The 24,294-nt window shown below is 42.9% G+C and overlaps 1 protein-coding gene across 1 annotated transcript; it reads left to right on the forward strand.

Annotated features, from left to right (window-relative positions):
* Positions 1 to 6,944: 6,944 nt before the first annotated feature.
* CIDEA (cell death inducing DFFA like effector a) lies at positions 6,945 to 17,869 on the forward strand (the record flags this gene model as incomplete). Its single annotated transcript, XM_082015208.1, has 5 exons — positions 6,945 to 6,982; positions 11,131 to 11,287; positions 11,477 to 11,623; positions 13,797 to 13,975; positions 17,737 to 17,869. 5 exons carry the CDS (start codon positions 6,945 to 6,947, stop codon positions 17,867 to 17,869), a joined length of 654 nt encoding a protein of 217 aa, XP_081871334.1.
* Positions 17,870 to 24,294: the final 6,425 nt, after the last annotated feature.

The raw sequence follows: 24,294 nt of genomic DNA on the forward strand, positions 1-24,294 counted from the left end.
AGAGTCAGTGGCACACATATCTACGCAGAAGCACTTCAGCCATTTGCTCTCACTGCAAATACATAATTGTTTATCAGGCTCCTAACCTAGTGAAATAACGGGAAATATAACTTCTCTGGCAGCTCTTTGCCAAGCAATGATACCACACAGCAAAGCTACAGCTCTTCTTTCCATTTCCTCCAGAGATGGTTACTTCAGCCACAGATTAACATTATTCCCTCTACCAGTTGATCAAGAGTGGGGGATTTTCCATCAGAGAGCACTATCCTTCACCTAGGGTGATACAGTCTCCTTCTACGTGAATTTGTTTTCCTCAGACCATCACAATTCATGATCAACCTAAAGTGATCTGCAATATATAGGTCTTCAGATTCCAGGGAATTACTTTCAGTTTAGTCACATAAAAAATGGGCACACATACAATTAAGGCCCACAGAATGTTTTGGAGTACCTTCCCAAAGCATTCAGAAGATTTTACTGTCTCTGACTCCAGCGAAATAATTTCCTAATTTCAGATTTGCAGAAGACCCAAGTAATAGTTATAATTTTCTCAGCATATTACACTTTACAGATAAAATGAAGATTTGGTATAACTTTACAGAAGTTCAGTGGCATTTCAGAAGAGATTAATTTGTATGACACACATGTCCAAGGGTGACAAAACAATGATAAAAGTCTTTAACATTGGTGACTCGTGTGGAAGAAGCTCATGATCTCTGCTGCATGAATGTAGCCATAACCATGTTTTTTGGACATCACGGAGGCCAGCAGAATGACTGACATCCAGACTCACGTCTGCTCGGTGGCTCCAAAATTACTCTACAATAAGGCATTACAGGAACAGTCATTCTCAGTCACTCATCACGGGAACATGGGTGACTATGACAGTGGATATTCCAGCTCTGGGTGTGTTTAAGAGCTCTCTTATCAGGTGTTACTATCTGTCAGAAAAAGAATGGCTCAAGTGTGACTATGAGATAAAGCTGGCAGCCCCGTATCCTCCCCAACATGTTCCACTCGCTTCATTTCAGAAACTAAGCAAGACTGGGCCAGGTGCTACTTGGATGGTAGACCACCAGGAAAGCAAGCCCGGTTGGAACAAAGTGATAAACAACATGATTTCTCAAGAATCACCCAGACTTATTATCAATGCCCACCTGCTCTAGCCTCACCGTAAGTGAAAGGGTATAGTAACTTCATGCTCTGAAGTGTCACGACCCACATTAATTGGATTAGTCAGGCATACGACCCAATGGTCAGAGTCAAAACCAGGAAAGCCAAAGTTGAAGGGCAGATAGGCCGGGAGATAGCTACATGGGTTGGGGCCGGTGGGGGAGGCACAATCAGAAATCTGAGGTCCAGAGATGGGAGAGGACAAGGACTTTGGAACCAAGGTGACAGGCGGCAGGAAGCTGCAGCTGAGCGGCGGTGGCAAGCGAGGGGTGAGTAGCGAGACTCAGTCGTTCAGATCCGGGAAATACCGACCTTACGGCATAAACCCACTCCCCTCCTTCTGCAGCCTGACCCGCCTAAAGGCAGGCCTGAGGGAAACCAGTGAGTGTTGGGGTGCACCACAGACCAACCCAACGACCAACAACTACTCCTCTTCCTAAGGGATAATAAAAGACAACTACACACATACGAAAATAGTCACAGTGTAAAAAAAGACCTGTTAGAGTCCGAAGACTGACTGTGGATATTTTGCAGGGATGGGTACAGAGGCAGGCCAGCTCTGGTCAGAACGCATTTAGCTCCTAAGTCAGGCTTGGACTCCAAACTAGGTCTGACAGTCTCTTGACTTTGAGAGCTCCTGCACCTTACCAAGAGCCTTTTTATCCAGAGAGCAGAAGCTTTCTCAGTCTGTTTCAATCCGTGGTCCCTAAAAATTTCCTAGTGGAACTGCTTTGGAAATGTCACATGCACATATATTACTGTGTAGCATCTATGAATCTAGTTTCTGTTTGTGCAACCCTTAAAAACAATTGATCAAGCTCAGAGGTCAACACATCACATGAAACACATTGATTCAAATGCAGTGGGACTCTCAGAAATGTCACCCATTAAGCTGTCTGACTACTATTGCCTCAGTCTTTACATTTTGGACAAAACTAAAATACAATAATTGTTATTTTTAATTAAACTTTGAAACTTTGAAAGCATGTCATATAAGACATAAACTAGAAGATTTTAAAAATCTACTTTTTAAATTAATTAGTGCAGCTACAAAGAAGCATGAGCTCACAGCTCAGCCTGGGAGTCAGTAGTTTTGCAGTGTTCCCTGGAATCTGAAGCTCTTCAAGATCTGCTATAAAAATCATAACATCGCTGTGCAGCTATGGGACAATTCCACACTTGATAGCCTCCCATTTTGTGGAGAAAAGCCTCATAAAATCTAAATGCTTATAAAATAAAAAGTCGTATTTCTTTCTGAATAATATTTTCTTTTCTTCCTGTAGAGAGAATCACTAAAGAATACTAAACTGTAAAGATGCTAGAATCAAACAAAAATTAACAGTGATTTATTTTTATTTGGAGCTTATACATTTTTGAAGTTGCAATTTTTGAAATGTGAAATAAAAGATTTTAGATTATCCTTGGCATGATCAGAATAAACAAATATTAATTTTCAAGTACATTGTCTTCAATAATCAATCTCATGGGCAACATTTCGACTTTTCATTACTGCTGTCACAATGCAGCTCTCAATAAGTCAGCTTTCAGCTAAATGCTGCCCACAAATATCAAAATTCATTCACATGTATAGTATTGCAAAGGGGGTAAATGAGGGCAAAGCCTGACCTTCTGATTTCAATATCCTGCCTAATTATATGACATCTAAATTTAAATTTGTTTTCGAAGAATTTCACACCACTAAAATACTCTTGGCAGGGTATTTTTTCCCATGTACAGCATGTGCCCATTCATCAACACTGTCTTGATCCTATTGTTAAAAACATTTAAAATCAAAAATAACAAAATAAAACAAAATACCCACCCATGAAATCTCACAATAAAGAACATTTTTCTGGGCCAGATGATTCACTGCACCGAAGGGTCAGTCTTTTATGCAAACAGGGCTTTCAACAGCGGAATCTTTGCTGGCCACAGAACCGTTTCCAGCCAATTACAGAGGATTTTAATTAGTACCAAAAAATGTTCCCAGCTTCTGCATAGCCTTGCAGAGCTGCAAGATCACCTTTAGGAGGAGCCTCATCCCCTCCTGTATGGCTAATAAAGACGGTGGCTCCTGCAAAGCTATAAAAATACTGTTTCATTGACAACAGTTCTGAAAAAAATGGAAAATGGTAAAAAGCAACCTCATGAGGTCTCTTACTCCACAGTCTTATCTCAAAATAATCAGCTATATCTAGGCATTCTGTGATGGATGCTTGTCTAATTTGCTTTTTAAAATTCTCAGTGATGGTGCAGTAGTGGTTAACACAAATATTAAGAACAAAAAACCAAATCTTTAACATGAATAGTCTGACAGAAATAAAGCAGAACCAGAGGCAGTGGAGGTAGACATCTGCTGAATAGTAAAAGCAGTTTAGAAACAAATATCGTTATTTTGAGGACACAGTGAAGAACAGAAAGTTGGATGCCTATGGAAGGGATAAGAAATAATTAAATTTACTTAGGGTGGTCACAAGAGTGGTTCTAACAGAAATCAGGATCAGACTTAGCTTAAAACAGGAAAGGGCAGAAAAGCTGAACAGAAGGTTAGCTTCTGCAAATCTAAGCCAACCTGTGTAATCTGTTACCTTTATTGCTAACGCTGCTCTAAGAACATCTGTTCACTTCTTGCACTCCCCTCTGAGGTCAAGGGAGGCAAGGTACAGAAACAATTCTGCATTAATCTCGCTCATGTAATTTGTTGGAGCTTTGAGAAATAGAAGGAATGTCCAAATTGATCCTTGGTGTCCTCATTTGCCCTTTGTGTCATTTGAACACTGGCCCAAGCAATGTCTGTGTCTAATTGACCTCACATATTCAGTAGGCAACTGATCCCAGCACCTAAGAGTCACCTTAGAGTTGAAATGTTTCTTAATAGACAACTTAATTCTCCTTTTCTAAAAGTTAAGACCCTGTAGGCATAAAGAAAATTTTATTTCATTCCTCTTCACGAGTTCTCTAAAATCATTGAAGCCCGTGATTCCCATCTCCACCCAATCTTCCTATTTCTCAAACTACACAGCCCATACACCATGTTTTATGGATCTCTGATCACTCCCACTTTCCTCTGGGTTTGTTCCAATTTGTCAACTTTTTCCTTGAGGAGGGTGGTAAGGAAAACCTGGCCTGATACTGCACGCTCACCAATAAGAAGTTGCATGCAAAACTACTTCAAGTGCCTTCTCCTCCCTATTAAACATGCCATGTGCAGACTTTTTTTCATAGCAATATGACCCCTTGAGGAGTGACTTAAGCAAACTTGTTTAACTTGAACTGCCATGGACAAGTAACACGTATGGAGTCAAGTCACTGTACCTCAGCAAAGCGACAGTAAGACAGTAATTTAGTAGGAGGGATTAACACAGTTGCTTCTTTAACTCCACCTCTAGTGTTCACTCCCTTCAACATCAGCCACGTACTTTGTCCCTTGCATGATTAATGTTTTCAGTGATGAATGAAGCATAACATTGCAAAATATTCTGGCCTCCTCACTTCAACCTACGGTTCATTTTCCCGCCCTGTAAGAGAGTGGGATGATTCTGCCTCTTACAGCTAGTGTCCTTACACTGAATGTTATCTTGTCACATCTGTTTTTAATGAGATATTTTTTGCCTGGGCCTGCTAGATTTGGCTCATGCTACTGTTTTATACTCTTCCTCAGTAGATTCTGCACACATCTCATCTGTGCGCTGTCTTGCTGGTGTTCCAAGTCACTTCTTTGCTGAGGTGCCCAGCTCCGAGGTCAGTGATTTTACCAATCTAATGGCTTTAGGGCTGCTTGCTCAGAAAAAAAGGGAGTATGAGTGCAGCTTGTGAACTACAGATAATACCCTCCTCTCCTTACAGATCAGGAAAGACTTCAAAAGGACATGTTTTTCCTGTTACTCTTAAGTCAACAGCTGCTTTTGTATTAGTTAGGACAACTGCCATGCAAGTTGAACCACTAATGCCGCTGGAGGAGCATGTCCTTGCAAAACACACTGTCCCTGCCTTAGAGCTTGCACCAGGTATATCACCTCGAGGGGGCTGCTTGGCAGTGGCTGCACTGGTTAGATGTCTCTGCAGAAACCTCTGGGAAGAGGCACATGACAGGAGGAAAGTTAAGCTTCTGCAAAACCAAAATTTCCACCTCCTTCAGACATTTCTGCCCCAGCCTGTTTGGAAAAATCCTTAAAGTTACTGCAATTTCCATACGGTTTCTAAGGGGCACTCTCCCTTCTCTTCCACAGGCAGAGGTAGGAAGAGACAGACCATCTGACAAAACATCTTCTCCCCTATTTTCTCCCTTCACAGCAGGAAAAGCTGCAGAATATACACAAGTTTTTTGACACAGGAGAAACACTTGGTAAGAATTCCTTACAAAAGCACCACTTTGCATAAACTTTAGGTGTGGCCCACAATCAACCACAAGGTACAAATACAGAGGAAAACATGCTGTTTGGAGCCCAGCGCTCAGAGAACTATTTACTGTTCCCCATTTCCTGCTCTCTGTGACATATTGCCAGGGACAAATCGCAGAACTGTAACAAAACTAAATGTCATTGAAAACAGGAAAAGAAAGGGTTAACATAAGAGAAGGGTCCCCATACAGCTGCAAGCCCTAAGTAGCCTGAGGAGGAAGAGATAAAAAGTCTGGGCTCAGGTTCTAGGTGGCCAGTTTGTTTGCCTCAGTTTTGCTCTGAGGAAAGGAGCTATATACTCAATCTAGGCTAAGGAAGGACATGCCATCCAAGAAAACAATTTGCCCTGGACTAACTGGTTGTTTGTTTGTTTTTTTTAATAGCTGATAAGGCCCACAAAGGCAAGGACTGAAGACATCTAACAAGTGACAGGCTTCTTGCTAGAGAAGGCTGGAGGGTAAAGAAATACTGTGAGCAGCTTTTCTGCCCTAAACAAGTTGATGGAGGAAAAACAATCCAGGCAACCAGGTAAATACCTATTCCTGACCCTGGGGGTAACCTGAGTGCTTGTGGCAAGGGTCTTCTGGAGTCTTTCCCTCATTGGCAGTGACAGGATTTCCTGGTGTGGGTGCTGGCCCTAGGCCAGGCTGGAGAGCCAGGTTCTGGGGCTCCTGGCTCTGTTTTTCCCAGTGCAATAGTGACTGGATGGCTCTGAGAAACAGAACCTGGCTTCTGAGCCAAAAAAACACTGTTTGTGCCTATAGGCATACATGAAAAGGAAAAACTGTCTTGTACCTTCTTGGTAAACAGAAGTTGCTGCTCCTCTGCTTGTAGCAATAACACTAAATACCTCTGCTGCAGCTACTGTATACATTAATCCAAGCTGTAAGCTTATTCACAGGCTCTAAAATCAGAAGCTGAGACACTTAATCTGTTGATGTGCTCTAATGCCGAGAGGCTTCCAATGAGATTGGCCTCCGGTGTTGCTATATTAGCTGTAACCGGCTAATACGTGGTATGTAACTTGGATACAGACTAAACAAAATCCTTCTTGCTCCTTTCCTAGGGAAATCATCAGGCAAAACGCGTCTGAAGAAATATTCCTTCCCTGTTGCTACCTCCCCGCCACTGACGCCGTTTGTGTGGCGGACCAGCGTGAAATCTAGCCCAGGCTTGGCGCTGCCACCGCAGGCTGCGCTGCCCTTCGCAGCGCTGCCGGTATCCTCCGTGGGCCGCCCGCCACCCGGGCACGGCTCCCCGGGCCGCGGCGGGGGAAGGACCGGGCGCAGGGGCCGCCCCGCCGCGGGGAGGAGCCGCCACCCGCCCCACTTAAAGCGTCGCGGCGGGCGCTGCCCTGCTGCCAGGTCGGTCATGGAGGCGACGTGGGAGTACGTGGGCTCGCTGGTGAGGTGAGTACGGGGACACCCCCCCACCCCCACCCCCCACCCCTTCCACGGGCGGCCGCCGCCTCCCTCTCTCCCTCCCCGCTGCCCCCGGGGGATGCTCGGAAAGAGCCGAATCTGAAGAACGGCTGATTGTGAGCTCTTCAGGAGCCAAGGGCGGTCTCCTAGCGCGCTGCGAGGGGCTAGTCCCTGCGGGCGGTTAGATCTGGTGGAGGCTTAGGCGGGAGAAGCGAGCAGGCACGCTCTCGCAGCCTTTCGAGCCTCAGGCTGAGTTCTTCTGAGGGAAAGGCGAGCAGGAGCTCCGCAGTTCTACCTCCTTGCTGAGGCACGGTGGCTGGGATGTGCCCACCCCCTCCGGGCCGCAGTGAAGGTGCCGTCCCAGGTGGCGAGAGCCCGTGTGCCGGGCGCGAAGCCTCGCTGTAGCGAGGAGCCGCTGGGTCTCGGTAGCGGCGTGACCGTGACTCCTGGCCTCTGTTCGCAACGTTTATTGAAATGGAGGTGAAAATGGCATTTCAGGTGTATGCTAACCACATTTGCACGTAAAGGTGTAGTTCTGTATGCGACTCAAACGCATCCAGCTCTAACTGCCGTTCCGGTATCTCTGCAGTTGTTAGCAGGGAAGCCAGATCTGCAGCCTGGTCAAACGCTACGTCTCCTGGCTAATTTCTGACACTTTTGGGATTTTTTTTTTGGCTTTGCTGTTACTGCCGTTGTCACTTGTCTGTGAACTCTAACCTAAAAATCAAACCATGCCATATTCTGAAGCCACTTGTGTTGCGCAACATTGACTTTTCTGAGCGAGGCTGAAGACCGTTGCACCACATTCTTAGACAAACATATGAGGCATATTGCAAACAAAGATAAAGAGTGAAATATGTGTATGGGGCTCGAGGCAGGCTTTTTAATCTCCAGGTGCTCCTAAAAAAAAAAATTAATTCATCTGTCCCACCAGCCTTGACACTACACTGTATGCTTGAGGCTGTATCTGCAAGTCCCTCTCCGGCAGGTTGTAGTTACACAAAACAAAGTGGACATGCTGCTGAAGTTTGAAGTTACTTGCTCTTTCACTTACATTTTTGCGTTTTCCACTGACATAGACTCCCTCTCTCCTTTAGGGAAGAGCTAGGACTTCAGCCTTTTGACTTTAAAGTATAATAAAACAATAGTGGAGTTGTCTGAATCTAACAAGTTGCTCAACTTTCTAGTAAAGCTGACTGCACCGTAGTTTGTTCCTTTCCTCTCCAGCCGGTGTTTCCTGACTTAGGTTGATCAGCTTTTAATAGGCAATTATTTTCGGTAACTCCAATCTAGTAGAGGAATTCCCTGCATCAGGAATCGTTTTGTCTGGTTTTTGAGGACAGCTGCAGCAAAAAGGCATCTTTCTAGGAGCTCTGTATGTAAGCTGGCCTTGTTGAGTCTGCCGCCTTTTTTCTTTAAAAACCAAGCTTTCAGCAATGGAAGGGTTCACGCTCTATTTATCTGTTTTTTTTAATCACGCCGGCTTTTGTGACTTAGTACTTCTCATTAACTGAAACCTGAGCCTGCGCTGGAGCCCAGACTCACTGCTTCATAAGCAGACTTAATTTAAAGATAATACTGACTGGTTTTATTGAAATGTAGGTGAAAATGGCATTAGTGTTAAATAAGTCCCTAAGACTTGGACTCTTGTTAAGTGACTGTCCAATGGAGCTAATGAAGGTCCTGGTTTATTAATCTGTTTGGCTTTTTTTCTTCTGACTTTTTAAATGTGATAGAACCAGGCAGCAGTGTGAGGTGAATTCTTGAATCCTGAAGAAATTTCTGCTTAGAGCTGCAAAATATGGCTTGCGTAGTGGCTGTTCTAATGCCTAAGGTGAACCCTGTTAGCTCAAGTCCTGCCCATGAGCTGTGCCCCTCATGCTCTTCCTTCTGTATCAGGATGTGTTTTGGCTTTTTTCCTTATGCTTTGTCTTCTGTGAATGACAACTTGGCTTAAATAATGGGAAGGGAAACTGTTCAACAGGACTGGTATTTTCTGTCCTTGCAAAAAAAATAATCTTGGCAGTACTGTCATATATACCACTCAAGTAACTATTCTATGTGCTGGTTTTCAAGTGTGTGAGAGGGAACAGGATGGAACTAGCTCTGAAAGGTGTTCTCTTCTGAATCCTGAGCTTTGTGCTTTCTAACATCAGGGTGCCCTGCAAAGTGGAATCACCAGCCCCAAGGTAGATGAGCAGGCATCGTATCTGAGGAAAAGTGGTGATTCAGAAAGGGAGCTGCGCACGGACCAGCAGAGTGATTGTGGGACTCTCAACTTAGTGAAGAGATTAACACACATGCCCTGTCCTCACACGCTTCCCTTCTGCGGAGTTGCAATGTCTTTGTCAGTGCTACCCTGTCACCTTGTGCTCCTCCCTGGTCTTGACCCTTCTCAGAGAGCAAAGTGCTTATTAGCTCTTTAATTTGAAACTGTGTGTGTCTCCTCAGAACCATACTGATTGCCCATCCTTACCATCTGTGTTACAGGAAGGAGAGAGGTTTCTACCAGTTGTGTGTATATATTCAAACTGCTGAAAGCCATGGACCTAGTGTTTAGACAGCACTGCCAAGAAGCTATTAGCTTGACTTAGAATAACACTGTTGAACATCCCCCTGCTTTTAAAAAATAAAAGCTCCAATGCTGAGGAGTTTCTGAGGAGAATAAAGTCTTTGGTGTACAGAGGAAAGGCAATAGCCCAAAGCTGTGTAGAAGATCAGTTCAGAATGAAAGCAGGAAATAAATTAATTGCTGAAACTCTGGCTGGTCACAACAATGTCTTTCCATGCATGACCAAAGTATGCTTAAAGACCAGATAAGAGGTTTGGAAAAGACAGTTATTCTCCCTGGTCAATGTGGACTTGTACAAAAAGGTGTGAGTGACTGGTGCATTATTAATTGAGGAACTCTATGCCACTTCATCATTGTTTTAGGAATTCCTGTGTTTGCTCTCTGGCTGCAGAAAAAGAGACTGCCAGTTCACACCTCCCCCCCCGTGAAGGTGTCTGAGAGCAGATTTTCCTACATAAAGCTGACCTTTTACAGTTATGTGGGAGAGCAAAATGGAGATACATCCCTTTCCCACCCCTGTGTAATTCAGTATTAAGGAGCAAATGGTATACAAGGGGTAAAGTCCAGGAATCTGAGACACAAAATATTGTCTCCCTTTAAAAGTCCTGTTGGAGTTCAAGCCTTTCCAGGTGTCATGCAGAGGGTGATTTTTTGGCAGACTGGCTGGCCATTGAATTAACCAATGTAATTTGACAGCAAAAACTTGTCATTAGATGGGGATGGGAATGGGTCTGTACCTCGGTGCAGGAGTAGGTAGTTATGAGTTGTATGTGCTTGGTTTTCCAAAGGGAACCTAAACAGTCACTATTAAAACATGTGATTGCCCAGCAAAATTTAAAACCTCCTTCTAGAAGTGTTTGAATTCTTCTAGCTTCTCTGTCAGCCCGGTCCAACACCATCAATTTCTGTAATTTAATCTTAATTTTAGTTTCATTTGACTTCTTTTGATACATTAGGGTACAAACAAGTTTTGTCATTTTAAAAACTAGATTAAGTTTTATAGACTGTAGATATTGTTTACAAGATAAACACATCGGCTGTTTGGAAGTCAAGCATAACTGTATCAAAGTTTCACTTGCATTCTGATGCTAAGTGTTTTGAATATGGATAATATGTTCAGTCTTCCTAAAGTGAACTCATGTCCTAACTAATTAGTTGGAAGTAGTTTTGTGTATCATCTGATCATTTATCTTGAAGGTAAAAAGAATGATCTATATGGCTCAATGCAGTAAGAGCTGCTGCCTTTCCAAGTCAGTGTTAAAACCTGTCAGCCTCACTGTAATCATGACCTTGACATCAGCTGAGCTAGAGATGGCCCACATCTGCTTGAAATGTTTTTAATTTTAGAAGTGTTTTCAAATGTCACTGGCGAGAGGAACTTCAGGGACAACATGTCTGTAGGGCTATGTAGTATTTAGTTTTGAAAGCAAGCTCTGCGAGTCTAATGTGACCTGTGAATTACTCGTATAATGTGCTTATGTCACTGAGCTCAACAGTCCTCCTCCTTCTCACAGTATTTGACATGACTATTTTTATAACTACGCTGAATTTTTATTTGTCTTAGATCTTTGGTATCCATGGGAGCATCTGTGGGAGCAGTAACAAAACAGACCCTGTTCCCTCCTCTCATGCCTGCAGGGCGACCTTTCCGTGTGTCGAATGCCTCCCGAAGCAGCAGAAAAGGAATTGTTGCAAGCAGTCTGCAAGAGCTCATCAGCAAGGTATAACGAACATTCACACTCTGGCTGAAACTTGCAGTGAAGTACAGTATCCCAGAAAGGCAATCCACAGACTCTTGTTCTTCTAAAAATCATTACAGAGGAGGTTCAGGATAATATGACAGATAAGCAAATTTTAATATGAAATGATGGTCCCCTTTTCAAATGCTAAAATCTGCTGGTTTTTTGCAGACTTTAGATGCCTTCCTTATATCTGCTGGAATAGTTACTCTGGTTTTGGAGGAAGATGGAACGGTTGTGGACACAGAAGAATTCTTTAAGTCCCTGGATGATAATACACACTTCATGGTTCTAGAAAAAGAACAGAAATGGACACAAGTAAGTGTTGACTGCCTTTCTCTTGCTTGAATAGAAGTAGATGGAAGAATGGCTGCTAAAATTGTTGGAAAGAGGAGACGAACAAAACTTCCCCTGAAGAAGGCAAGGTATCAACTCCTTGTGGAGCCTGCCTGGCTTCCTGGATGACATATCAAGTTCTCTGGGGTTTTTTTGGTCCCTTGCGTGGACATAGAACTGTTGGCAAAGATCTGCCAAGAACTGAAATGAAGCATTACAACTGAAAAGAACTATAGAGGAAATCCCCCACGTCTGGAGAGCCTCAGAAATAACCTTGTTCTTGAGCCTTTTTGAACATAAAGAAAATTAGGACTTTGGCTGCATGAAGTTAAAAATACAATGCCTTTTAAAGGTTAGCTTTCAGACAAGAAAAAATGCCCAAATTAAGCAATGTAAAACAAGTTTTGTCTTGTGAATGCAGTAATAGTTTACTGTGGGGTATAAAAATGTCTGGTTTAGCTGTTCGCAAGATTAAAGTTGTCATCAAAACTTAATGTTACTCTATATGCTTCATGATATTTTAAGAACTAGTGAGATCAGCTAGCTTTAGCCTTCTGATCATATTGACTCAGTGACTAGTTTGTGCTTTTGTGGGGGAATAGTCATATTTATGTTAATAAGATAGTTAAGCTCCTAATTGTCTTTCCATGAGATGGTTGTTGCTAGAAAGCTAGCATCAGAATTTCTTCCACCAGGTGCAGAGCTAGCTGATGAGCTGTAAGCAGACCTACCATTTTTCTGTTTGTACATGTGTGGCCCTGTTTTTTCAGTCTCCTGTGGTAATGTGGGCAACTTGTGTGTTTTTCCCCAAGACACCTCACTGGCTTATCAGCCTGCTGCATCTGGCTATGAGCTCCAAGAGCAGAAAAAAAGTTGCAGCCAGGGTATGACTTCACCTTGCTCCTTCCCCCTCTGCCCTATGTCCCGTCTGGCATGGCAGCAGAATGAGTTTGAATGCTGCCCTTCTTCAGGATGTGCTGAATGACAGCAGGAGGACTGCTGCAGCTTCACAAATCATCTGCAGTGTAGCACAAGCTCTGTCATGCCTTATCCAAACATTCTGGGCGCTAATAGCGGGGAGACACGCTGCCACGCATACCAGCTACTTGCACACATCCAAAACTGTTGTTGATGGGGGCCCTGTTGCCAGAGCTCGGAGGCTATTGAAGTAAAACAGGCATAAAATTGCTGGCTAATGATATACCACAGTGTTTAACTTGGTCTGACTTACCATGGCACTGTCTGAGGGCTGGGGTGACAAGTACAAAAAGGCCCAGTCCTACATAACTTTATTGCTTCATTTAGCCTGGAAAAACCAGCTTGGCAGCTGCCAAGTCATTCACCCTGAGCAGAGTATGCCATGTATCCACTAGATGTCTCTGTAAATATGGGTTTTCTCAACCATTTTCTTTTTTCTTGAAGCAAGCCATCCTGAAAGCATTGCTGCCAGCCCCAAAGCAGACAAGGGCTGCTTCCAATAAAGGAGGTGGATTTTAGGTGGAAGATGGTTTTCCATGCTCCTCTGCTTTTTCCTCTTAAAAACTCAGTATTAAACCCTAGGCCTAATCAGTAGTGGTTCCCTCCCTGTTACCTTTTTTAGTAGGAAGAAAAAGAGGTGTTATGAGCCAGGATTTGAAATGAGGACCTCACTTTGCACAGATGTCAACTTTGCAGCTATCTCTAAGAGTGCTCATCAGTATTGTGTTCCTTCCTAAATGGAAGGCCCTAATGTCATCCTGGTAATTTGGTGACTTGTTTCAGTGTGGACTACCTGTGCTGCCTTGGCTAGCAGCTGGAACATACCAGGGTAATTAAATAGCAGGAACACTGTCTGTGGCATTACCTGTGGCTTCAGTGTACCCTGAAGAAGCTGCATTACAGGACAGAAATAATCAGGAGGTGCTGTGTCACTCTAGAACTTCTGTGTCTGTCTGGAATAGCTTTAGGAGCCTGGTCAGGACTTGAATAAAATTATGTAAGCTACAGACTTACTTTTCGCTGTGCTAATGCTTTTAATTCTAGTTTAGAATTGATTGAGAACTAGCCTGAAGACTGGAATAAGCAAGCTGCTTCTAAAGAGCTGCACTGTTAACAATTGTCTTGCTGTAGTTTCCTGGCTCACAGTACAAACTGTCTCTCCCTCTTTTTAAATTAGACAAGAAATGGAGTTGCTGTGAGACAAAAGAAGAAAATGGGAGTAGCTAACATCACATTTGATCTGTACAAGCTGAACCCGAAAGATTTTATTGGCTGCTTAAACATCAAGGCGACCTTCTATGAGATCTACTCTGTCTCATATGACATCAAATGTATGGGAGCAAAAAGTGTATTGCGGTAAGTATGTTTCCACTACTGATTAGGCGTATGCATTAATGTAAAATCTGTGTTTGCTTATTTGTTCTTTGAAGCAGGTGTGTTTATAAACTTAGTATTTTTATTAATTCTTACATACTGGCCAGTATGCTTACTCTTCCTTTGTAAGGTGGATAGCTGACTTGCAAAAACTTACTCTAGATTTTCATGGTGGAATTTTAAATTTCCCCCAAGCTAAAATCTTATCAGCTTGTTTACTGCAAGGGTGTAGCTACAGTCTTTGTTTTCCTGAGACTGTTTCCCCAGATTCCTTTGATTTGTTTGAAGAATGCAGGAGGCTGAGGAATAAGCATCAGACCCTTTGAAGGGGTGGGGGGAGGACAACTTCTAGGGGATTAAATAAGAGTTTGAGATCTAATGGCAAGGGTCTTGAAGCTTGCTCAGACTTTGTGATACCAGGTTGCCAAATTCACCATCTGAGCTATATGGAGAAGGAAAATGGAAGAGAGATGACACTGTTTTAATGTCTTAATGTGAATTTGAAAATTAATCTACTGTTGTAATGTGAATTTGTCATCTGTATTAAGACTGATGTTACTGTTTTTAAGCCGCCTAACAAGGACCACTGTCTCCTGCAGGACCAGTCTATGGTGGGTTGTGAGTTTGGTAGAACAGGCTGTTGGGAAATGCTGTCTTATGCAGGGGCAAAAGAATACCGGTCTTGTCCACTGCTTTCAACAGTGTGTTGAAAGTCTGTGCCTTGTCAAAATCAGCTGTGTCCTGCCCTGGTTGAACTTAGAAGATGTTTTCTTCAGACTCCTTCACAGAGGTGCCATACTTTGATAGCTCTTTAAGCTATAGCCCTTACGGTTGGGACATAGTGGTGTAGTGTTGCTGCATTTTTACTTGAGGACCAGATCGGCTCTGTACAGAACAGGCAGATGTATATGCCTGTAAGTGAGGTTTTCACTTTCCCTGAACAACATGTAGTAGCTTGAAGTCTTCAAATAGTCCCTCTTCTTATGATGCAGGTATTAAGCATTGTAATGCTAATCTTGTTCTGTCTGACTGACCTCTCTCACTCTTAGGTGGTCCCTTGCTTAATCTTTCAGGCTATAGCTGGCATGAACTGTAGATGAGACTTATGTCCTCGTCATGCTGCAGTGTTTATCCAGCTATATGCTGTGCCCACCGGTAGCACTGGCTTCATTAGGGTTTCTTCAAAGTAAAGGCTTACCCTTGAACAGCTGCGTTCCTCCAGTTCCTATGTTTGTCAAGGCTCTTGAGCCAGAACAAACTCTGATTTCTGTCTATCTGCTATGGAGATGAGTATCAGCACTGGAACTTGCACTGTTAAGGAGGATTTGAAGTGATAGTTCTGCCTCCCTGCCAACACAGGGCAGCTGGTGAGGAAGAAATGGTAGTGCTGAACAGCTGAAGTTGCTGTGGAGTTCTTCTGGAAGTGCTATTATGTTAGAGTTGAGCTGTAAGGGAAGTCCCAGTGTTGGGGTGGGAAAATAGTCTGCTAGCAAAGAAGGGTGACACAACCTTGGGTACTCTTGAACACAACAGTAAGATGTCCTGTCTCAGCTTGCTATTGAAATGGAAGACACCTGTTGTTAGGTTCTTGGTGTAGCCCCCCCTGCTAATGAGTTCCAAACTGCTACCTCTGCCCTCTGCCTGAGCCCACCTGCAGAGTGTGAAGGGAAAGACTTTAAAATGCTGCAGTTGTTCGTTGGTGGGAGGGGCTCAAAGCCAGCCAGGTCTGATGAGTGCATTTCCCCTGACAGTTTCACCCTGTAGTGTCCAACTGAAGGATCAAATGTCCAGTTCAACAAATAACTTCCTCCATGGCTTAAGGGACAACTGCTCTTGTGTGCAAGTGACACACTGCAGCTGCTCAAAAACTTGGTACCAGGTGCAGCTTTCTTTACAACTGTAAAGCTCCTTGGCCTGCACTATCTGGTGGAGGGAAGGGCATACTGAAATGGCATATGTGTGGGAGGCATGAATAAAGGTATGGTGTTTTTTAAAGGCTCCCCAGGCTCTAAGTATTCTACTCTTCTGAAGCATTGGATTTTTGACTGCAAACCTTCTTTCATCACTGTGGAAAAAAATGAATTTGTAGGAAGAAGACTTTGCCTTCTCTGCTAGAGCTCCAAGGAGAAGTGAACAGCAGCAGAGGGTTCACAGTTGCATGTTTTCTCAGACAGGAATTCAGAAAATCTTCCCTCTTTTTTGCAGAAGAGGAAGGCTGGTCTGGTTTCTGCATCTTCAGAAACTGATCCCTTTCCACTTTTGGAATGGTTCCAGTTCTTGTGTACCACTTCCCCAATGCTTCAGCTTCACACTTGCAAGGGCCTACTTAACTTTGGGGGGATGAGGCTTGAATGTAGCTCTCAGCACTGATGTCCCAGTTGTTTCTTGGAGAATGGAAGGAAGATGCGGTATAACTAAGTTGAATAAATGACCAACAGTGTTCTGGCCTGTATCAGAAATAGTGTGGCCAGCAGGAGTCAGGAAGTGATCGTGCCACTGTACTCGGCACTGGTGAGGCCGCACCTTGAATCCTGTGTTCAGTTTTGGGCCCCTCACTACAAGAAGGATGTTGAGGTGCTGGAGCGTGTCCAGAGAAGGGCAACGAAGCTGGTGAGGGGTCTGGAGCACAAGTCTTATGAGGAGCAGCTGAGGGAACTGGGGTTGTTCAGTCTGGAGAAGAGGAGGCTGAGGGGAGACCTTATCGCTCTCTACAACTACCTGAAAGGGGGTTGTGGTGACAAGGGTGTTGGCCTCTTCTCCCAAGTAACCAGCGATAGGACGAGAGGAAATGGCCTCAAGTTGCGCCAGGGGAGGTCTAGATTGGATTTTAGGAAAAATTTCTTCACTGAGAGAGTGGTCAGGCATTGGAACAGGCTGCCCAGGGAGGTGGTGGAGTTGCCATCTCTGGAAGTGTTCAAAAAACGTGTGGATGTGGCACTTCAGGACATGGTTTAGGGGACATGGTGGCGCTGGATTAATGGTTGGACTTGATGATCTTGAAGGTCCTTTCCAACCTCAGTGATTCTGTGATTCTGATTCTTTGATTCTGTGATCTCTATTCCCATGTGAACCTGTGGTGATCCAGAGTCTATATTGTAGAACTCTGATGCTTGCCTGATCTTAGTTTATGGATCTGTACTGATTCTTACACAGTATATGTTTGAATGCTGATACTTATTAAAACTTGAAAAAATAGAATAGTTGTGAACTGAGAATTCTTAAGGCTTGCAGCTTGGACAGTATTAATTCGCCTGGCTTCACTTGTTTTGCTGTTGGGCAGCCACTGTAATGCGATTGCTCAGTTTCAGATCTAATTAAGTTCCATTTGTAGCTTGGAGATACATGCAGTGTTGTATTAGTGAATGGCCTAAAGGTGAGATGTGAAGTGGATTCATTCTGCAGGAATGCTGCTGGGCTTCCAGGCAAAGTTAAGTCTTCAGTGGTGTTCTGGTAGTCTGAATAATGGCTTTGCGGAAGGCCTGTAAATGTCTAACAGGATGATGGCCTGCTTTGTTAAATGTGTTTTCTGATTCTGCCAGTATGTCAATAGTTTTCCATTAATCCATGGCCGCAAAAGTATTTGCTGTAAAGAAGGTACAGAAATGACCAGCTGCTGAGAAGTGAGGAGGAATGAGAGAGTTCTTAAATATATCTACCTAACTCATCCTAAAGGTTGGGGCAGGGGGGGGAGGCAATGACACCCTGTTGGTGAAATTTTTTTAAACAAATGGCTTTTCTTCTAGGAAGGTGCTTCAGCTAATGTCCCATGCAGCACAAATAACTGGACAGTTTCTTCTCTATACTGGAACGTATATGTTGCAGTTGATGGGTGAATATGATGAAGACGGCACGTGTACAAGATCAAGGCAGGAGTAGTGAACACAGCTGCACTCCTGATACCGGATCCTCTTGCTTAAAGACATTCTCTTGCCCAATTCTGATTGTAACGATGTTATAGTAGGGGGATGCCCGCTGATGTGAACTAACATTTTTCCCATTTGGGAGTGCTTGTAGGCCTTAGTCATAAAACAAGTGTTTGGTGTTCACAGGCTCTTAACACAGCAAAAGGATGGGTGCCTAATGTCTAAGCATTTGGCAAAAGGAGAGAGGGCAGGTTTTTGCCCCAGCAACTCAAAATATACAATGAGTGGAAACTTGCATGCTTTGTAACCAATGGGGTATTTCGTGCACTGATCAAAACATAGTTTGGTTGGGGTTTTTTTCATGGCTGTCTACTTGCCTTCTGAACAGACTGGGCTGTAAGGTGGGGGCAGGGGAGCTGTGGGTTTTTTTGGTTTTTTAATCCTTAACAGTGCTGGTATTGGTATCCAACTGGCATTGAGGTACAAAAGAATGAAGTGTGCTTACTTCTGTTACCAGTCGAAACATACAAGCGAATTCTGGTTCAGTGACTGACCACTCTCATGAAGCTAATTGGAGAAAGTGCAACTACTAAGCAGAAGCTTAAAATGTAGCCTTACTTCCCTTAAAACAAGGAAAAACACTTCATTTAACTCTTTATATTTTTTTTCAAATCTACAGAAAGTTCTGGTTAGTGTAGCTCATACCAGTTGAAGAAGCTGATATATTTCTATAATGGATCTGATACCCAGTTCTGCCTGAAGTATTGAATAATTTGCCATAGTTTCACGAATATGGCTTACAAGCAACCTGCTGAAGCTTTCTTCAGGAATTAAACCATAACTTCTGTAGTTCTTACTGTTCAGTTGCAAGATGACACCACATCCCAAGCTGTACTTGAGGTACATGTAGCATGGATCTGTAAGAGATGCTGGATTTTGATGCCCCTGTGTTCAGGGGAGAGCTGCAGGACACTATCTAGCCTTGTGTAACATACATATGCTCTGAACTGGATGTTTGCAGTTTTATGGTCTCCCAAGACAAGCTGTATTGAAGGGCAAAGTTTTTAATCCTTAGGTAGAATTGCCCAGAATGTTTTCTACTGTTTAGTGAATTGCTGGTAGGACCAGCTTCCAGCAGGCTTTTCCTCAACGGTGTAGAAAACTGGAAAACAAGCAGAGTTAGGCATCTTGTGTCAAAATACAAACTCCTGTTGTGGAAGGGAAAAAGCCCAACTTTGGTTGTTCATAAGTGTGGCTTTTGAGTTTTTCATTTGCTTGCTTGTGAAAAATTTTAGTAAGCTGTTATATTCTTGCTTAAGACTGAAAGCTGTTAAGGAGACAGCAGATACAGGTAATGTGTCAGACCTGAAGGCAGGTGCCACCTAGGAAGAGAAGCTCTGGTGACAGAGTGAAGAAGTGGGGCAGGGCAAGAAAACAGTGGGAGTGAATGGGAAAAGGACCAATGTGGACCCCACAGTGCTTACCATGCCTCTGCTGAGACAGGAATCCATTAACTACGTGCATCAAGTGCACTGAGTTGGAAGAAAGCCTAATTGCTAAAAGAGGAGCAGGTAGACTGAAAAGACCAAGCATCATGGTTGGTGGGGTCCATTCTGACCTGTCAGCTGGGTCTGTTCACTTCAAATGTCATTAATACATGGGAATATTGCTCTTGCTTTTATCAGCAGATTTCACCTTCATATGCTGATTTTTGCCTTCCCTTTATGGATGCAACTTAGCCAGATGGAGCTGCATCTTTCAAATCCCTGTCATGCTGAAAAGCAGCCTAAATCCAAGTGTTAAAGGGACTGATGGACACAAGTTCATTAGGTCTCCACCCATCTCTTCAGTAAAGGTATTACAAATAAGTAGACAGCTAAGAAAAATCTTGGGTTTTTCCCCCCGATTTCTCTCGTTTCCCATCTACTTCTGAGTGTTTGCTGAAGCAGGGGAAGGCACACAGCTTTGGGCAAGGGCAGGACTGGTTCTTTCCTAATTTCTCCCAGGGAAGAATATCTGTAAGTTGCAGTACTGTCAGTTTTCCTTCAGAAGAAAATAATAAACTATTCTGTGAGTAATTCGAAAGAGGTTATGTTAAAATGGAAGCTTTATACTTCATCTGTATTGTTTTCACCCACCCCACCTCCTACCCCAAGTGATTGTTGCCGTAACTGTTGGCTAAAGTCTTTCTACCCCTATCAAGGAATTGCACTTAACTGATGCAGTGCAAGGACTTTGTCATTAATTCTTTCAGCTTTTATGGACCATTTATTCAATGAAAACAAGCACATATCTAGAAAGCGAACTGTGTGTAATGCTCCTAAGAATATTGATGTTGCTAATGGTGGGAGCACCAACATTTAAAAAAAGATAAAAAAAACCCCAACAAAACACTGACTTGCATAGTTCAATATTGCATGAATTTGTGCAAAATGCCTCTTCAACCTCTGTGTAATACAAAAGCATTTGCAAGTCTGCACTGTGCAGATCTCAAATTCCAGCCTTCTATAGCCAGAGGCAATTGTTACAGAAGTAACACTCCTTAGTTTGCAATGGCACTATCTTAGAACCTAATGTGATCTAAAAGGTTAACTCTGTATGAATTTGGAATGTTTTTAGGCAGCTGCTTCTTTGGCAGCTTAACACTTAAAACTTGAGCTGCTGAAGGTCATGTGAGCTGCGAAGTCTCCATCTCAGAGCATCTCCCTCTAATTCAAAATGCAAACAGCTGAACAAAGTAACTCAGCTTTGATATTTTTTCAAAATGGGAGAAGTGTCTTGGAATGTTATAAGTGTCTGAAATTTTTTAATTTTTTTGCTTCTGAATCTTCTGAACACAGGCTTAGTATTTGGGAAATAATACTTGCTACTGTACCAACTTCTTTCTGGAGGAAAAGTTTTGGCTTTGGGTCAAACTGGAGGAGTTTGTAATTCTCTGAGTTGGAGTCAGTTTGATTTTTTTTTTTTACAGACTGCTTAGGAGGCATAGCTTTTACTTCAGCTATATGTGGTGCACAGAAAAGAACAACTTCAGCATTAGTTAGCTTTCAGAAAATGATAAAGTGGTGTACAATATCTAGCAAGGGACAGAAAAACTAAAAGCACAGGCTCTTAACTGCAGGTATATAAAGAAGCAGCTAGCTTTTCTACTTGACACTTTTAGCTTTAATTTTTCTTTCCGTATCAGTTAATCTGTACTTGTTACTGTTGCAGTGATGGCTGGTAGCACTGGCACATCAGAGGTGTGAAGCATGTTTACTGCCTCCTTGCTTGCACCGGCCCTTTCTGCCTGTTGCTTTGCATCACTTACTAACAATGCACCAAGACATACTCTCTAGTTACCAAAAAAGGAATTTTTACTGAAGTACTCAATCTTGTTGACTCAAGCACTGTTCGTGTTCTGCAGGCAAAACAAAGTTGCTCTCCATGACTGGAATGAAGGGTCTAGTAGCTTTTTGTGTGTGTAATTTATCATTACTTCATTTCCTTCCTTTCATAAAACCCATGAAGCTATTGCTTTCTTGCACCTTCCTATTCTTTCAGGAGAAATAGGATTACAAGCTTTTCTGTCAGGGGAGAGGAAAAGGCAGGATCTAAATTCCTTAGACCATTTGGAATATGCTCTAGGAAACATCCTGAGTCCCTTCCCCACAGAGAAGGAAAGGGTAAAGAAAGGAAAATAGGACTTTGGGCGGGAAGTTTTTTCAGTACAGTGAGTAGAGAGGAAGGTGTTAACAACTTAGGAAATGTTGGTAATTCTTAATATTAACTGTGACGAGAACTACATATGATCATTTGTAACTGACTAGAATTATAACTCTAAATCATTTCAGCATGCTTCTTCCTGAGACAGCACTTGAACTAAGAGGCACAACCTTCTTTAATTAAAAACAAAAGGAAGTTTAAGACCAAAGACTTTTTTTTTATTTGATGCCTCAAGTTCTACTGGAGGTATTAATGTGATTAACATACCACTTCAGTTATGTATTAGTAAGTATCTTTGTGGGGCTTAGCATTTATGACTGCTTTCTTACCTTACCTTGTCATATGTGCAGTTAAGATATAAACACGAGCATTGCTGTTTTGCTAAGGGAAAAGATAGTATTTTACCACTTCACAACTTCCAAGCTCAGTAGTTTATCTTGCTATGAAAATTGAGATGGGTGAGAACTATGTGTCAGTGATGGCAGTATTTTCTGATAGTGGTGCCAATTTTAAGGAACACTGTCTATGAATAAATAAATTCAAATGGTGGCTTTGGATGTTGTCTCTATTAATTTCCAGAATAACTTATTCATGAAATAATCATGAATGTTAATGGATTCATGGTCTGCCACAGACAGTTTCCAAATGCTGGACTGAAGCAGTGAAGTAACTGGATACTATTATGTGGCTCTGAACTCTTAACTCCTTACTGCTGACTCACTTTCTGGCCTCAGAAACCATGCAAGCTGTGTTTCCTGTCATACAAAGGGGAATGCCTTCCTCCATCTTTTATCAAAGCTGCAGAAGACTACAAACTGCTGAATACAGGCTGTAAAAGGCTTCAGCAATCTCTGGTTTTCACCACACACTGTAAGCATCAAGGACTTCTTTTTATGATGCCTCATGAAAACTCATGCAGTAATTTACCTATAGATACACTAGTACTGCATTTGATTGCAAGGAAATAGGAATTTAGTTTAGTGAAATATTAGATTTGTCTAGTTCAGGATTAACTTAGTCTTCAGGAAGAATAGCATGCAAGTGCAATTCTAGTAAGTACATTCTGTACTCAGCTTAAGGGACAGTTTTGCAGAGCTTGACTATTGGGCAGTTCCTCTCTTGTGGGAGAACCAAGGTCTGATTTCTTGCTCTGGAAAAGCACAAAATAGCACTGTATGGGGTTTAGGGGCAAGGTGTTGGCAAGGGCTGCTGTAGGGGTGGCTTCTGTGGGTAGAGACCAGGAGATGCCTCTACCTTGTACAGAGCTGCTTCCAGCTAGCTCCAAAATGAATCTGTCATTGCCCAAAGCTGAGTACTTCAGCCAAGTTGGTGGCATCTCTGTGGAGACATACTTAAAGGGTAAAAAAAAAAAAGAAATGCAGTGCAGCAGTTGTGAGAGGATGGATGAAAATGGAGAGAAACAGCCCTGTAGCCACCAAGGTCAGAAAAGGAGAGGGAGGGGGTGCTCCAGGTGCTAGAGCAGAACTTCTCCTGTGGCTCATGGAGAAGATCATGGTGAAGAAAGTTGTAGTGCTGCAGCCCATGGAGGACCTTGCACAACAGCAGGTGGATGTGCCTTGAAGGAAGCGGCAGCCTGTGGACACCCCATGTGGGAGCAGGCTCCTGGGAAGAGCCGTGGCCTGTGGAGGGGAGCCCAAGCAGGAGCAGGTTTTCTGGCAGGACCTGTGGCCCATGGGGAACCCACACTGGAGCAGTCTGTTCCTGAAAGGCTGCAACCTATGGAGAGGACAAATGCTTGAAGAGTTCCTGAAGTACTGTATCCTGTGGGAAAGGCTCATGCTGGAGCAGGGGAAAAGTGCAAGAAGGAAGGAAGGAGCAGCAGAGACGAGCTGTTGCGGACTGATCATAGCCCCCATCCCCCTGTGCTGTTTGGGGTCAGGTAGAAGAGTTGGGAATGAAGTGGAGCTTGGGGAAAAAGCAGGGGAGGGGAGAAAGCTGGTTTAGTTTTGTCTTTGTTTCTTACTGTCCTACTCTATTTTTAATTGAGAACAAATTAAACTAATCTTCCCTGAGTCAAGTCTATTTTGCTGGTGACAGTAATTGGTGAGTGATCTCCCTTGTCTTTATCTTGCCCCACAAGCTTTTTCATCTTACTTTTTCCCCGTGTCCTGTTGAGGAGACAGAATGAGAGCTTCTCAGTGGGTACCTGGCAGCCAGCCAAGGTTATCCCACCACAACCACAAAGTGCTAAAAGTAATAAGCAAAAAAACAAGCTGCCTGTGCCACAGGTGGCCAGTAAAATTGGAAGCAAATCTTCTGGAGTGTTTTCTGAATAGCTTTTCATGGCTCTGTTTGCAGAGACACAGTCTAGTCATCCACAGGATAGGGTTAATAGTTTCAGTTGTCATGATATGATCTATTTACTGACCTCAATCTCAAGCATGTTTTTTCTAAGGTCACCCATCAATCTGAATCATTCATAGTAGGCTCCACTCCTAATGTATTCCTGGTTAGGAATATTTATTAATAATTATTAATTATTACTTGAAAGACTACATTGAAATAGTCTGTTAGTTATTTTATAAAACAGCTAATGAAATGTAACACTAAACATACAGTATGTCTTAGTAGACTCCAGAATCAAGATAATGCATTCTATGTAGTTCCAACATAAAAAGTTGATGTCCATCAGTTTTCTAAAAAGTCTGCTTTAAAAATTAGCATATGTTATGTATAGATTAGGTTTGGGGTTTTTTTTAAGTAATATAACTA

The sequence above is a fragment of the Phaethon aethereus genome (assembly GCF_964289735.1).
Source record: "Phaethon aethereus genome assembly, chromosome: 2".
NCBI classification, from domain to species: Eukaryota; Metazoa; Chordata; class Aves; order Phaethontiformes; family Phaethontidae; genus Phaethon; species Phaethon aethereus.